We start from the raw sequence: 13,493 nt of genomic DNA, 5'->3' as shown, positions 1-13,493 counted from the left end.
CAGTCATGTCAAACTCTTTGCAACCCTATGGATCGTGTAGCATGCCAGGCTCCTCTGCCCCAGGCAAGAACACTGGAGTGGGTTGTCATGCCCTCCTCCAGGGGGTCTTCCCAATCCAGGGATCGAAGCTGCACCTCTTGAGTCTCCTGCCTTGGCAGGTAGGTTCTTTACCACTAGCGCCACCTGGGAAGCCCCAGTAGCTAAGACTCTGCACTCCCAATGCAGGGAGCCTGGATTTGATCCCTGGTCAGGGAGTTAGATCCTGCATGCCACAACTAAAGATCTTGCATGCCACAACTAAGACCTGGTGCAGCCAAATATATATATATATATAAAATCTAAACACTCCATGTGCAAGAGGAAAAGGGACAGGCTCTGGCTGCCATCAGCCTGGCTGGAGGGAAGATTCCAGCTCACAGGAACAAGCAGGAAGGGAGGCTCAGAGCCTCACCAGGGCTTTCTCAGATGAGCGGGGCTGTGTTCCCACGTTTGAGAGACAGCAGGCAGAGGCAGACACAGAGGATCAGGGCTGGGTGGGGAATAGCACATCTTGGAGTCGGCCACCTGCTTCCAGCTCTGGCTCACCTTGGACCTGTGTGGTCTTGGGCAAGGCAACTAACCTCTCTTGGTTTCTGATTCCTCAACTGGCGATGAGGATGGTGATCACGGTGCCTATCTTGTGAGGATTAAGTAAATATATCCATTGTTAGAGCAGTGGTGCTGATGGTCACTTAGGATGGTGGATGAGCCAAGACCACAGTAGGGGAGGCAAGAAGGAGGGAAGGATCTTCTCCCAAGGCCCACTCTGTGCCAGGGCTTTATATCTCTTTCAACCTACAAATGGGGTCAGCGCTCAGAGAGGTTCAGCGTCCAGCCTGAGTCACACAGCAGGGTATCACCTACCAAGGCCCACTCACTGAATCCTCCAAGATGGGTGTTCCTGGCATCCCCATTTTACAGAAGAGGAGACTGAGGCACAGAGAGACCAGGCCACCTGGCCCCGAGGTCACAGAGTTCGTTGTAAGCTGTCGAGCTGGGATCCAGCCAGCAGTCTGGCCCTTCCCACTCAGCTGTACCTGATTCAGATTCACGGACCTTGGGCTGCGGGGAGGGTGGGTGAGCCGGGCGTCCACGGGATGTGGCCACAGCTCCCAGGACCAGGCCTTCCTCACTTGGTGATGAAAGTCTCGGTCCTCCTGAGATGGTCTGCCCCTGGCAACACGGCTCTTCTGGGGTTTTTGGTTGGTTCCTGCGACCATGGTCAGGAGATTCCCAGGAGAGGCTGACCCAGCTCTCGGTTGGGGCCCCCCACCCTCAGTGCCTGGCAGCCACCAGCGTGGGTGCCGTCATCTTCGGAAGAGCCCACCCCCTCTCCCCAGCCCCTTTCACGTGCTCTGGGTCCGGGGTCCAGAGCTTGTCCCCAGCTCCCGCAGGGTGCTGGCTGCTCCGTAAGGGCCCCCCTACTCCCCAAGCCGTCTGGCAGTCCCTTGGGTGTGCGAGGGGCCACACGTGGACCGCCTTACCGCCTGCAGCCCTGCCGTCAGGTCTCCCGATTCCGGTCACATCGTGACCACACCTGCCTGCCGCTGCACGCCTTTGCCACCCTCCTTCCCCGGGCCCCGGCTTGGGGTGAAAGCCTTGCTTATTAGTCAATCTGGGGCCCACTTACTGTGAATTACCAGGCCTGATTGATATTCATGAGTGGATACGTCTGAAACCTCAGTCAGCTGCCATGTGACTCTGCCTGGGGGAGGCGGCTGCTCTGAGGACGAGGGGACCTGAGCCACCCCGCACGCAGCAGCGGCCCCCAGCTCACAGCTGTCCTTCCCCGGCTGTGGACGGACCGGGAGGTGAAGCAGCACTTTCCAGGCTGGATGGTGGCAGAGAGGAGGGGCCGGGCAGATGGTGGGGAGCAGTCGGATGGTTTTCAGACACTAGGAAGTTCAAGTCTGGCCTCTCGGAGCAGGAACCAGGAGGAACCACTTTGCAACATGCCGTCTCTACCCCCCCCCCCGCAAGATTACCAGCTTCCAAAGGCCAGGGCAGGTGACCTAGGGATTGAATAGAAGCCAGGTTGCAGAGGCTAAACCCCAAACTCCGATTTTCAAATTCAAATGTTTCCCAGAGAAAACGGGCTTTGAACGGACTGAGTCTTGGGAACTGGTAAGAACTGGATCTGGGTGTTGAAAGAACCTGGGGGCTTTTTAAAAAATGGGGGGTGGGAACCATGTCCCACACACAGGACGCTCAGGTCGCTGTGGGGAGGGGTCAGCTCCCCTTTGAGGAGGATTGGGATTGAGCCTTCCCCAGCTGGAGGGAATCTCCCAGTGACCCCAGGCAGTGCTGGGGCCCACCCAGCTATGACGATCAGAGGGCAAAGAGCACAGACCCTTCCAGCAGGAGGTTATAAACTCGCTGGTCCACGGACACCTGGGGGCTTGATGAGCTCCACCCGAATCCCTCGGCAGCACGAACACTCCTGAAGTGAGAAGACACATCAAGGAGGCCGGACCCTCCTGCCTGGCTAGAATTTTTCTGGTTTTGGCAATTTAAAGAGCCTCTGAATGGCCTGCTTTTCCAGAGGCTGGACTAGGGACGACCTTTTTTATTCCCCCCCAAATATGAAAACAGGTATTTGTTATAGAACAATTTTTAAAGATTAATTAAAGGCTTTAAACAAAGAAACAAGCAAAAACATAATTCCACACACTGACATTGACTTGGTAGCATGGAAATACTTCAGCCCAAAGAGGCAAGTTCATCTTTGATGAATTTACACATAATAAATTCTCATGACATGATTCCAAAATATATGTATGAACTGACGTGACGTGATTATAAACATAAGCGAATTTAAACCCTGGTATTAGTTTACATGAGTTCAATTTAAGGTCAGTGACTTAGTGGGAACCTCACACTTGCGGACAAGCCCTTGAAGGCTTCCTTTTTTTTTTTCCAACAAAAGCTCTCACATGTTTATCACTAAGCCAAAGTCCTCACTGAGCAACACCGACAACAGCACCAGCCTTCCCATCTGTCCCATAAGACACACCTGCCTGTTCAGACCGTAGTGACGTTCTCTCTACTGTGATGTGATCAGACACAAGTGACCTTGATACCACATACATCGGTGTCACTTCATGTGCGAGGCTCCTTATAGACCCAGCCTGCTTCTTCTCCAATGTCTTCTCTTGGGGTCGTATCTGATTTTATTATCAGTTTTCATTCGAATCCACTGGAGAATGGAATGATTCTGCTTTTGTTTCCTGGCCAGGAATTGCCTGAACGTCTTGTGAAAAGACATGGTGAGGAGCAAATTCAGCCACACACAGGATGACTGGGAGGCTTCCCAGGTGGCCAAGTGGTAAAGAATCCACCTGCTGACACAGGAGATCCTGGTTCAATCCTTAGGGTGGGAAGATCCCCTGGAGGAGGGCATGGCAACCTACTCCAGTATTCTTGCCTGGAGAGTCCCATGGACAGAGGAGTCTGGCAGGCTACAGTCCATGGGGCCGCAAAGAATCAGACTCAACTGAGCGATTGAGCACAGCGTGGCAGAGATGAGAAGATAGCTTCCTTGAGTCAGCCTCCATCTGCTTTAAAACCACGATTTTGGGGGTAGTCACAACAAGGGGATATATACTCTAACTGCGACACCATCTGTCTGCCCGGGTCACCACAGCTGGCTGTATTCCTAGCTGGCTCCTGTTCTTCGGTTGAGCACCAGGTAGAGAAGATGGCAAAGCATCTCAGGGTCTACAAAAGATGTCCCAGCTCAAAACTGTTGTGGTGACATGTTTATTCCACAAGGGCTTGGAGTAGAACTCAAGAATAGAAATCCTGGAGCAGGAGTGGCCCCATATCCTAGCTCATCTGGGGAATACAGTTTGAGAATCATTAAAGGAACCAGTGTTTTAGGCTATGTCTTCTGTGGCCCACCACTTCTCAAGCATCCTTCCTTCTCCCAAGCAGTCAAAACTTTGACTGTGGGGCGGTGGCCAGTGTAGATGCCTGGAGGGAAGCCCGCACCTTCCTGGAGTATTAGGGATGGGAGGCTCCCTTCAGTCCTCAAGCCTCAGTTTCCTCATCTGCCTCGTCTCAGACGAGACTCAGCCCTGTGAGAGCAACTTGTAAACCGTGGGGTGACACCCACATGTGCAAGGTGGTGGAGGTATCATGGCCTGGAATCTTCTGGGGGGACCGGGAGAAGGGAAGGGCTCCTGACAGTTGCCAGGGAAGGAAGGAGCAGCTGCCATCCAGACATCTGCACGACTACAGAGAAATGTTTGCTGTTGGCCTGAGCCCAAGGATGGGGCACCGCAGCCCCAGTGGATTGTTTTCATGAAAGCTGCAATTAAGGGTAAATGGGGTCTACTAAGGAAGCTGGAGGGGATGGAGCCCTGGCTTCTGGCGATGCTCTAATTAGATCACAAGGCCCCTCTTATTTTGCTGCTGAGCCAGAAGTCCTGGGCTCGGGGCTTGCGCTGGGTGGGTGATGGTGAGAGCCTGCCCGGGCTCGGGGGGCACGTCTGCTCCTAGGGGAACGGGGTAAGGACAGTTCCTGTCCAGTGCTCGCCACGTGGCAGGGATCAGACTGTACCCGTTTGAGTCTCTCAAGCTCGGGAGTCGCAGGGCTGTAGTTCTCTGTTTGTGGATGAGAAGACTGAGGCCTCAGAGAGGTCGAGGAGCGAGCTCAAGGTTGTGCTGCAGGTAAGCGGCAGAGCGGGGGTTCCAGCCTGGGGAGCCTGGCGGGGTCTGGGCAGAGGTGGCAGGGTGAGAAAGGCACAGAATGGGGAGCAACACTGTGGTGTGACCTTGGGGAAGCCACCCACCCTCTCTGGCGCTGGCTTGCTGAGCTGTAAGATAACAGCTGACAGTAAATATTTTGGAAGCTTTGCAGGCCATACAGTCTCTGCTGTGTTAATAACTACTCAGCTCTGCTGAATCAGCAGGAAGGCAGACCAGCTGGAAGCCAACGGGTGTGGCTGTGTGACAATAAAACTTTATTTACACAAACAGGCAGCAGCTTGACCTGGTCCATGGGTCTCAGTCCATGAACTCCTGGTTTAGGTCACTCAAGTTCCTTGTCTACCACTTCTTTGTATCACATTCATGTTCATAAGAATTTTCTTTATACAAATTCACTTTTTTTTTTTTACCTTCTCCTTAGAGTTTGGCAAAACCATTGGCTTGATGAGCTAGCTATGTATTCCTAATTGTAATATACATGTGAAAATAAACCTGTAAGTTAAAAAATAAAAGCACATGGACTGCCTGAAATCATCTCGTGTAACACGGAAGGGCTTTCCCGGTGGTTTAGTGGTAAAGAATCCGCTTGCAAGGCAGGAGCTGCAGAAGATGTGGGTTTGATCCTTGAGTCAGGGAGATCCCCTGGAGGAGGGCATGGCAACCCATTCCAGTATTCTTGCCTGGAGAATCCCATGGACAGAGGAGCCTGGCAGGCTACAGTCCATAGGGTCGCATGGAGTTGGACACGACTGAAGCAACTTAGCACTCACTCCATGGAAGCCTGTATTCTGTGCTTCATGAGACATGTTTATACCAGTAGTTTTCCACCTACTCAGGTGCCGAGGGGAAGGATGAACACGTGGGGACCAGACCCTGTGCCCTGACTTTGAATACGGCGGTTCTACTTTCTCTGTTTTCTAAATTGAGGTTCTGCATGAGGCTTTTGCTTGGGAAAAGGGGTCCTGGGATCCAAAGAGTTTGGAACCCTGTAAACGTAGCTTCAAAATGAACTGGGAACCGGTGAGCTCTGAGAGAGGACATCCCAGCTCTTCCTGCATGGGGCTGTGAGTACCATGCTGCTTTTTGGATTTCTTAAAGGGAAAAACAGATGATTTCTCGTTACGCCTTTGACCCAGCCCTCTCTCCCGAACTAGAGATGCACATCCACCAGGAAGCTCTCCATCTCCACCTGACGGCTGTCTCCAGCTCAACGCAGTAAAAATCCAGCTCCTGGCTTCCCTCTGGGCCAGCTCCTGCACTTGGCCTGTCTCAGCACACACTGCCTTCTTTCTTCTAGGTGCTAAAGTCCACAGAGCCTACAACCAGACCTCTAGTCTGTCCCCTGGGCTCCGCCTTCTGGGACCCTGTCACCTCTTCCGCTGGTCAAAGCTGCCACATCTCCCCTGGATTACTGCTAGAGCCGTACCCCCCTCCCCAAGCCAAAATGAGCCTGCGTAGTGGGCTCTCCCTCCCAGGAACCTTGCTTCCCCTGCCCTGCCACTTACCCACTCTGCTCTCACCCCACCTCCTCGGGGAGCCCTCCCTCGGCCCCTCCAGACACCCCTGCATGGATAGCAGCCTCAGAGGCACCAAAGGAGGAAACATTTGCTTGCTGTCTCTCCGTATTCCACTGACAGCTCCTGGGGACCCTGAAGTGTTGCCCCCAGCACCCAGGGCCGGGCCTGGTACACAGACGCCTCAGTAAACATCTGTGGGATGCACGCCCCCAGGTGTTTCAGGTTCCATCTCCTCCCTGGATCTGCAGCAACAGGAGTCCCCAGCCATGAGGCCACGGGCTCTGCATTCAGGAGCCGACCATCCTCCAGGAGTCTCAGGGGGTGCCCCATCACCCCGACTCTCTACCCTGGTGCCCTCCACAGCCACACTGAGCCCCCAAAAGACTCCCGTGTACTGGGGATCAATGGCATTTGATGGTGTTAAAAACAAAATCTAAAAGCCTGTTAGGGGTTCATGGCAAGTAGATGCTGAGCAAGAAGAGCCACAGTGGGGGGAAAGTGATTTGATGGCTTTCATTCCAGCTGCCCTGAGGTTGGGTTTTGAGTTCTGGCACACGTTGGCCTTCCTTCCCGTGCCTCAAGCTCCTCATCTGTGAAATGGGGGCAGGAGTGCCGTCCACCCCAGACACAGGGAGAGGAGAGGGCGTGCATTCACAGCCTGCAGAGGGCCAGGCTCCCTGGCGAGCATGCGCTGCCCGGCAGAAGAGTGCGGAGCTGGGCGTGTGTTCCTCAGCAGCCCCTGAGCCATGGCACCTGGGGGTACGTCGCCTGCCCCTCTGATGCTCCCTTTCTGTACATCTCGTACATTTCCCTTCCACAGTGGCTGGGAGGAACAAGCGGCATCCATTCCTTCATCAGATATTTACAAGCACCTCCATGGTGCTAGTGGTAAAGAACGCCCTTGCCAGTGCAAGAGACTTAAGAGATGTGGGTTTGATCGCTGGATCAGGAAGATCCCCTGGAGAAGGAAATGGCAACCCCCTCCAGTATCCTTGCCTGGAGAATCCCATGGACAGAGGAGCTACGGTTCATAGCGTCGCACAGAGTCAGACACAACTGAAGCGCCTTAGCACACACGTAACCACCCGCCAGACACAGAGTATGCAGTGAGCACAGAACAGGGGTGGACCCTGCCCTCCGGGGGCTGAGAATTGAAGAGGGAGGACAGATAGGAAAACATGTCACAGACAACCATTTACAGCCGTGACAGGGGCCAGGATCCGCCTGCAATGCTGAGGACCTGGGTTCGATCCTTGGGTCAGGAAGATCCCCTGGAGAAGGAAATGGCAACCCACTCCAGTATTACTGCCTGGAGAATCCCCAGGGACAGAGGAGCCTGGGGGGCTACAGTCCGTGGGGTCACACAGAATCGGACATGACTGAGCGGATAAGCACAGCACAGGTGCCAGGAAGGCGCTCGGGTGTTATAAGGGCCGTTTAACAGGGGAGCCTGGACTGCCCAGTGTAGGGTTTGGAAAAGTCAGCTTGGGGAAGGTGCTTATTTCAACAGCCAGGGCAACATGGGAGAACAGATTATTATTAAGCCAGGATTCTATTAATCTGCTATTATTAATACTGCTTTAAAAAAATGATCACATATTATTAACAAAGCTCAGCAGAGAGAACCCGAGAGGCTTTTTTTTTTTTTTTTTTTTTTTTTGTGGGATGGGAGCACGTGTTCCATTTCTGAGAGGAGTACCAAAGGGTTAAAGTCATTTTCATTAAAATTTAAATTTCAGCAGGCGCTCACTCTCCCTTCACCGTCCTTTGAACGTTTGACTGGCAACCATTTCATATTTCAATCTCGGCAGAACAAATTGAATTAGATGTTGAAACCAAACTCGGCTCTGTTCACCAAAGCCTGCATGCTCGGCTTGCACTAATCCCCTCCTAGAGGCTGCGGAGCTCGGGCGGGCGCTGGGAGGGACGGGTCCTGCCACAAAAGACAAAAGAACCCAAGGAAGGCCGTGAAAGGAAAGGAGGAAAAACCATGGGGGCAAAGGCTGCTGGAGATTTGTCTTCTGCTTGGTTGGTGGGTTTCTGAGCCTGGGAGACAGACCCTTGTCTGGATCCAGACCATCCTGGGCACCCAGCACAGAGCTGAGCCCACAGGGACGCCCAGTGTGCAATGGACGAATGAATGAGTGAATGAATGATGGGGTGAGGATTAGCGGTTGGCTTTGAGGACTTACTGCACCAGCCTCTGTCTGCCTCTGGCCTCTGCCCTTCCTCCCACCCACCTACTCTCCTTTCTGAGACACCACAAGATGCCTGGCATCCTTCCTGGGGTAGGTGCTTCTGCTCAGACCTGGATTCTCCCTAGTCTCGTCGGCCTCCATGCCAGCCCCCGATTGGTGTGCAAACCCACTGAGGACGTCAGCTCGGCTCTCCTGGGAGGAAAGAGGCAGGCCTCACACCCTGGCATCACCCCAAGACTGAGGGTCTTTGCCGGCAGGATGCTGACCAGGGCCTTTCTTTAAACGGCTCGGGTCTGTGCAATGGCCCAGAAGCGCTGACACGAAGACCTGAGCCTGGCTTGCAGGCGACAGTGGTGGTGGTGGTGCTGCCCACGGGTGACCCCAGGATTGTAAGGGTTAGGAGTGAGCACAGCAACACCTAGGCGGTGGTTCCTGGGGGAGCGGCGACCGTGGGCCCCTCCCGGGTCCGCTGTAGGCTTTGTGTGAGGAGGGATGGTCAGTGCAGGTGTCGGCTGGGCAGAGGGCACCCCCCCAGGCTGCCTTCCAGGGTACCAGCGCTCCTTCCCATCAGGCCCTGCCTGCTGTTGACAGCCCTGATGTGCCTCCAGCGTGGGCCCAGACAGTCGCGCATGTGTGTGTGAGGCACTGACTTCTTAGGCATTTCCTGGGTGTCGCCCTGTAAGTTTCTTCTTTGTTAGAGAATAAGAAGGATCATAATTACTACTACCACCACTACTTATGGAAAAGGGCATGGCAACCCGCTCCAGTACTCTTGCCTGGAGAATCCCCATGAACAGAGGAGCCTGGCAGGCTACAGTCCATGGGGTTGCAAAGAGTCAGACACGACTGTGTGACTCTCCCTCACTAACTCACCATTACTTACGGTTCACTAGGTATGAAAAATCAAAGTGTTAGTTGCTCAGTTGTGTCTGACTCTTTGTGACTTCATGGACTACAGCCTGCCAGGCTCCCCTGTCCATGGAATTCTCCAGGCAAGAATACTGGAGTGGGCAGTCATTAGCTTCTCCAGGGGATCTTCCTGATCCAGGGACAGAACCTGGGTCTCCTGTATTGCAGGCGGATTCTTTACCAGCTGAACCACCAGGGAAGCCCAATAGTCTGCTAAATCCTTTCCATCCATGATTCCCCACCCCCCTTTGGCTGCATCACATCTTGCAGGATCTCAGTGCCCCCACCAGGGACTGAACTGGGCCACGGCAGTCACAGCACCAGGGAATCTTCCATCGAAGATCTTCTAGTTAGTCTTTACAAAAATCTTGCAGGGCTGGTTCTCTTTACACCCATTTTAAAGGTATGAGAATCAAGGAAAGAGGTGCTAAGGTCACACAGGCAGCGGGTGGCATTGCTGAGATCCTAAACCAGGCCTTCCTGGACTCGGGACCCATGTGTTCTGCACCCCTACCCCCCTCCTTCTCCCATCCAGGCCCCAGGTGTCAACACCCTGAGCCCAGAGGCCTTGTCCAGATACAGATGGCCCCACTGCCCTCATACTCCCCAGGCTTTTGGCATCACCTGCCCTCTCTTGGGCACCTGCTCTAGTCTGGCCCCCATCAGGGGCTCTTCCCAGCTCTCCCTGGACCATCTGGGGGGACAGAGGCCCTTTGGGAAGGGGTGAGCCTATCTCCTGTCTACATGAAGATCAGAAGGCTCACCCTTCTTCAGCCGTGACCGCTGTGCTTTATTTCTGGAATCTCTCTCCAAGATCTTCAGTTTGGGACCAGTGATGTCCCATGACCATTCAAGCTCACCTGAAGCCCTCTCCCTGAAAGCTCCCGCAGCTCCATCTCCCAGGTGAACCCAGTGACCACAGCCTCCCCACTGCCTCGGTTCAAAGGCATGAATCTCCCAGTTCACCAGGCACCCTGGACGGATTTTTTCCCTAAAATGCTTCCACTTGGTCCCTGTCCTCAAGGGGGAAAAGGTGGGCTGCCTCTGGGCCAGCTAGGGCTTTATTATTACCTAGTAACACTTCATTCCACAATTCACAATAATGACGATGATTACGATAATAAAAATGATGAGAGCTTTAGTAGTTCCCATTTAAAGAACTACTTTCAGGGACTTCCCCAGTGGTCCAGTGGTTAAGAACCCACCTTCCAGTGCAGGGGACATGGGTTTGATCGCTGGTCAGGGAACGGACCACCCACTGCCATGGGTTAACTAAGTCTGCACACTGCAACTAGAGGAGCCTGCATGCCACAGCAAAGGCCCGGTGCAGGGGTGGGGACGGGGCTCAGTATTCCTGAGACCCCTGTTCAAACTCCAGGCTCTCCCCTGTGCCTTTCAGGGACAGACGGGCTAAGAAGGGACGTGGGGGCAGGAGCTGGGCAGAGAGACCAGCTGTGTGTGCTGCTTGAGGCAAGGTGGTCAGGGGCTGACTGAGTGAGGGAGGGAAGCTCAGACTAAGCTCTGAAAGTGGCAGGTAGGGTGGGGGTGATGAAGGACACAGTCTGCAAAAAAGTTGGGGAAGGGCAATGTCCCAGGCAGGGGATAGGGCAAGTGCAAAGGCCCTGGGGTAGACTGTGCTGTGAAGGCCAGAGGGCTGTGAGTCAGGGGCAGGGCAGATGAGACAGGGCCTTCTTGTCCTGGTGAAGAGGGTGATTTTATTCTAAGCGTGGTGTGGGGGTTGCCAAAGGGTTTTAAACTGTTACCTATTATAATCCAGTTTATGGCTGTGTGTGGACAATGCAGTGCTTCTGGGTAAGGGTGAGGTCTGCTGTTGGTGTCTGTTGAGAGCCAGGAGTGGCATGAAGGTGGGGTGATGGGGTGCCCTGAAATCTCTAGGGGTGTGGAAGAACTGCTCCTATTTGTTTATGGTGGGGGGACCCTTCCACCGGACAGGGAGACCCCAGGGTGAAAGGCAGAGAGGCCAGGCTGGGGCAGGCAGGCAGGAAGGGAGGGGCCGTGGTCTCCCTGTGTGCGGCTGGGTGAGTGGCTGGTGTGTCTTCCCTTGCGGCTCCCTCAGGCCATCAGCTTCCTGACCTCCCCACTCCCATGCTATTCCGCAGCTTTCTTGGGCTTGGTCTGTGGATTGTGGGCTTTTTCTCTTGGACACAGGGAAGGCAGTAAGGCCAGAAGGTCAAAGAAAGACTCGAGGTCCAGGCGTCAGATGGAGTCTCATCCCGCGGGTGCCCAAAGCTCTCTGGTCTCACAGCATCCCTGCGACAGAGGCGCTGTCAGCACCAGCCCATTTTAAAAGTGAGGAGACTGAGGAACCGAAGGTTAAGTCACTGCCCCACGCTCACCAGGCTGGCGAGTGGTGGATGTCACTAGGAACTCAGAATGGTCTGAACGCAGAGCCCGAGTTGGCACGGCAAAACCAGGAGGTGGCAAACCCCTCTCTGGGGATGTTCTAGTACCTTCATCTGGGTCAGTGAGGTCAGTGCCAAAGTCGCCTCCTTCCGTGCCAGGCCTGCAATCTTATTTCAGGAGAATCCACATGGCCCCTAAAAGGGCGAGCAGTGGGGAGGGAGGGTATGGACCCCAGCCCTGCTGTTCCTGGGACCCACGGCAACTTGGGAGCCTGGTTACAAAGGGTCCCTACCCCGACACCATGGTCTGATGTTGGGGTTGGGGGGACACGCCACTATAAAGACTGGATGAGACACACTGGGTCTGTGTCTTTCACTTCTGTTACATTCCAAGTATGGGCTAGGATGGGTTAGGAGGCACCTGCCCCCCAGGGAATGGGGGACACGCTCAGCCTTGCAGGGCGATCAGCGTTGTGTGGTATTGCCTGGATTCCAGGCCACTCTGGAAATTGCCAAATGTGGATCAGAAAGTCCTCCCAGAAAAACACAGAGCAAATTTTACACAGCCAGTCAGAAGACGCCAGGGCTCTGACTCGGAGCCCCCCAGCCCTGCAAATGAAGAGGGAAATGAAAATGCCGATGAGTGCTTGCTCTGGGCTTTACTTGGATTGACTGGTGTGGTCCCAGCACAGTCTGTGAGGTAGGCACAAGATCACGCCCATTTTACAGAAAGAGAAACTGAGGCTCGGATGGGACCTTGTTGGTCCAGAGTCACAAAGCTGGGGGCGGCCGGGCTACTGCTCTTTCCTGTCCATCACCCTCATCTTGGCGGGTGCTGGGCTGGGATCTCCAATAGGTGTGGGCATGGGGGCACCCCAAGTCTGGGATGAGCCTTGGGACCCCACTGTCTAGGCCTGGGGACCTGCTCGCATTTTGTGGGGTCCCTGGCCCATAAGTAGAGGGTGTCCACCGCTAGTGGATGTGGCTGAGCTCTACCAATGAGCTGGTGTCTGAGCTTGGAGCCTGGTGCTTTGTGAGCGGCCCCATGGTCAGCGTGGACGGATGGAGGATGCTCTGGTGACTAAACCACGGCTCGTAGTCCTGAGTGGCGAGGAAGGGGCAGGACAGAGGCCATGTCCCAGACTCTGAGCCATTCGTCCCTTGATGAGATGGAGGCGGGAACTTAGCAGTCCTAGGAGAGGACAAGAAGAGAAGTTTCTGGAGCTGCCTTACATGCTCAGCACCGTGCCTGCATTTTTTTTTTGATGAATTCGAGTCTTTCTTGCTAAAACCCTATGTGGTAGAAACCAGTTAGTAAGGCAGAGGCCGGGGCCAGGGAGGCGCGCAGACTCGGCTGGAGTCCCTGGTCTGTGCTGGCTGGAGCAGGGGGGTGGGGTGGGGGCGTCACGCCCAGATAGCCCAACCACACAGAGTGGCCGTCACCCTGGGGATTGTTCTGGGCTTGAGGGCAGTGGGGCCTGAAGGTCCTTGCTGCCACACAGCTGCCCGCCCTGGAGTGAGCACCCCGAAGTCCCTCTGTGCTCTGACCTTCGCACCAGGCGGATGGGGTCCTGCCTGTATCTCAGGGTTGCGGCGAGGAGGAGCAAGTCGGGGGACTCGTGGGAGCGGCCAGTGGCTGGGCTTGACTCGGGGCTGGGAGGTTTGCCCACTTCAGGTCCCTGTGCTGCCGCGCGGGATGCCCCAGCGTGGTGGTGCCCCGCCTGCTCTCCGGGCCTCCAGTGCCGGGTGCAGGGCAG

The 13,493-nt window shown here is 54.8% G+C and overlaps 2 protein-coding genes across 2 annotated transcripts in view; both read right to left on the bottom strand.

The window, feature by feature from the left end:
• Nucleotides 1–2,634: 2,634 nt before the first annotated feature.
• Nucleotides 2,635–10,343, bottom strand: LOC139037794 (large ribosomal subunit protein eL39-like). Its single transcript, XM_070475328.1, has one exon. It carries the CDS (start codon nt 3,302–3,304, stop codon nt 3,155–3,157), a length of 150 nt encoding a protein of 49 aa, XP_070331429.1. The 5' UTR covers nt 3,305–10,343; the 3' UTR covers nt 2,635–3,154.
• A 2,027-nt stretch (nt 10,344–12,370) lies between these two features.
• The window catches only part of RBM19 (RNA binding motif protein 19), a 122,764-nt gene continuing 121,641 nt past the window's right edge, over nt 12,371–13,493 (bottom strand). Inside the window, exon 25 of the mRNA XM_070475327.1 lies at nt 12,371–12,928. The gene's annotated coding sequence lies outside the window, so the exon portion shown is untranslated. The remainder of the gene's footprint in view (nt 12,929–13,493) is intronic.

The sequence above is a fragment of the Odocoileus virginianus genome, chromosome 12, assembly GCF_023699985.2.
Source record: "Odocoileus virginianus isolate 20LAN1187 ecotype Illinois chromosome 12, Ovbor_1.2, whole genome shotgun sequence".
NCBI classification, from domain to species: domain Eukaryota; kingdom Metazoa; phylum Chordata; class Mammalia; order Artiodactyla; family Cervidae; genus Odocoileus; species Odocoileus virginianus.
This window is presented reverse-complemented; position numbering and strand designations above follow the sequence as displayed.

Excerpts from the sequence above, each read along its gene's own strand:
- LOC139037794 (XM_070475328.1), bottom strand. The coding sequence starts at position 3,304 with ATGTCTTTTCACAAGACGTTCAGGCAATTCCTGGCCAGGAAACAAAAG.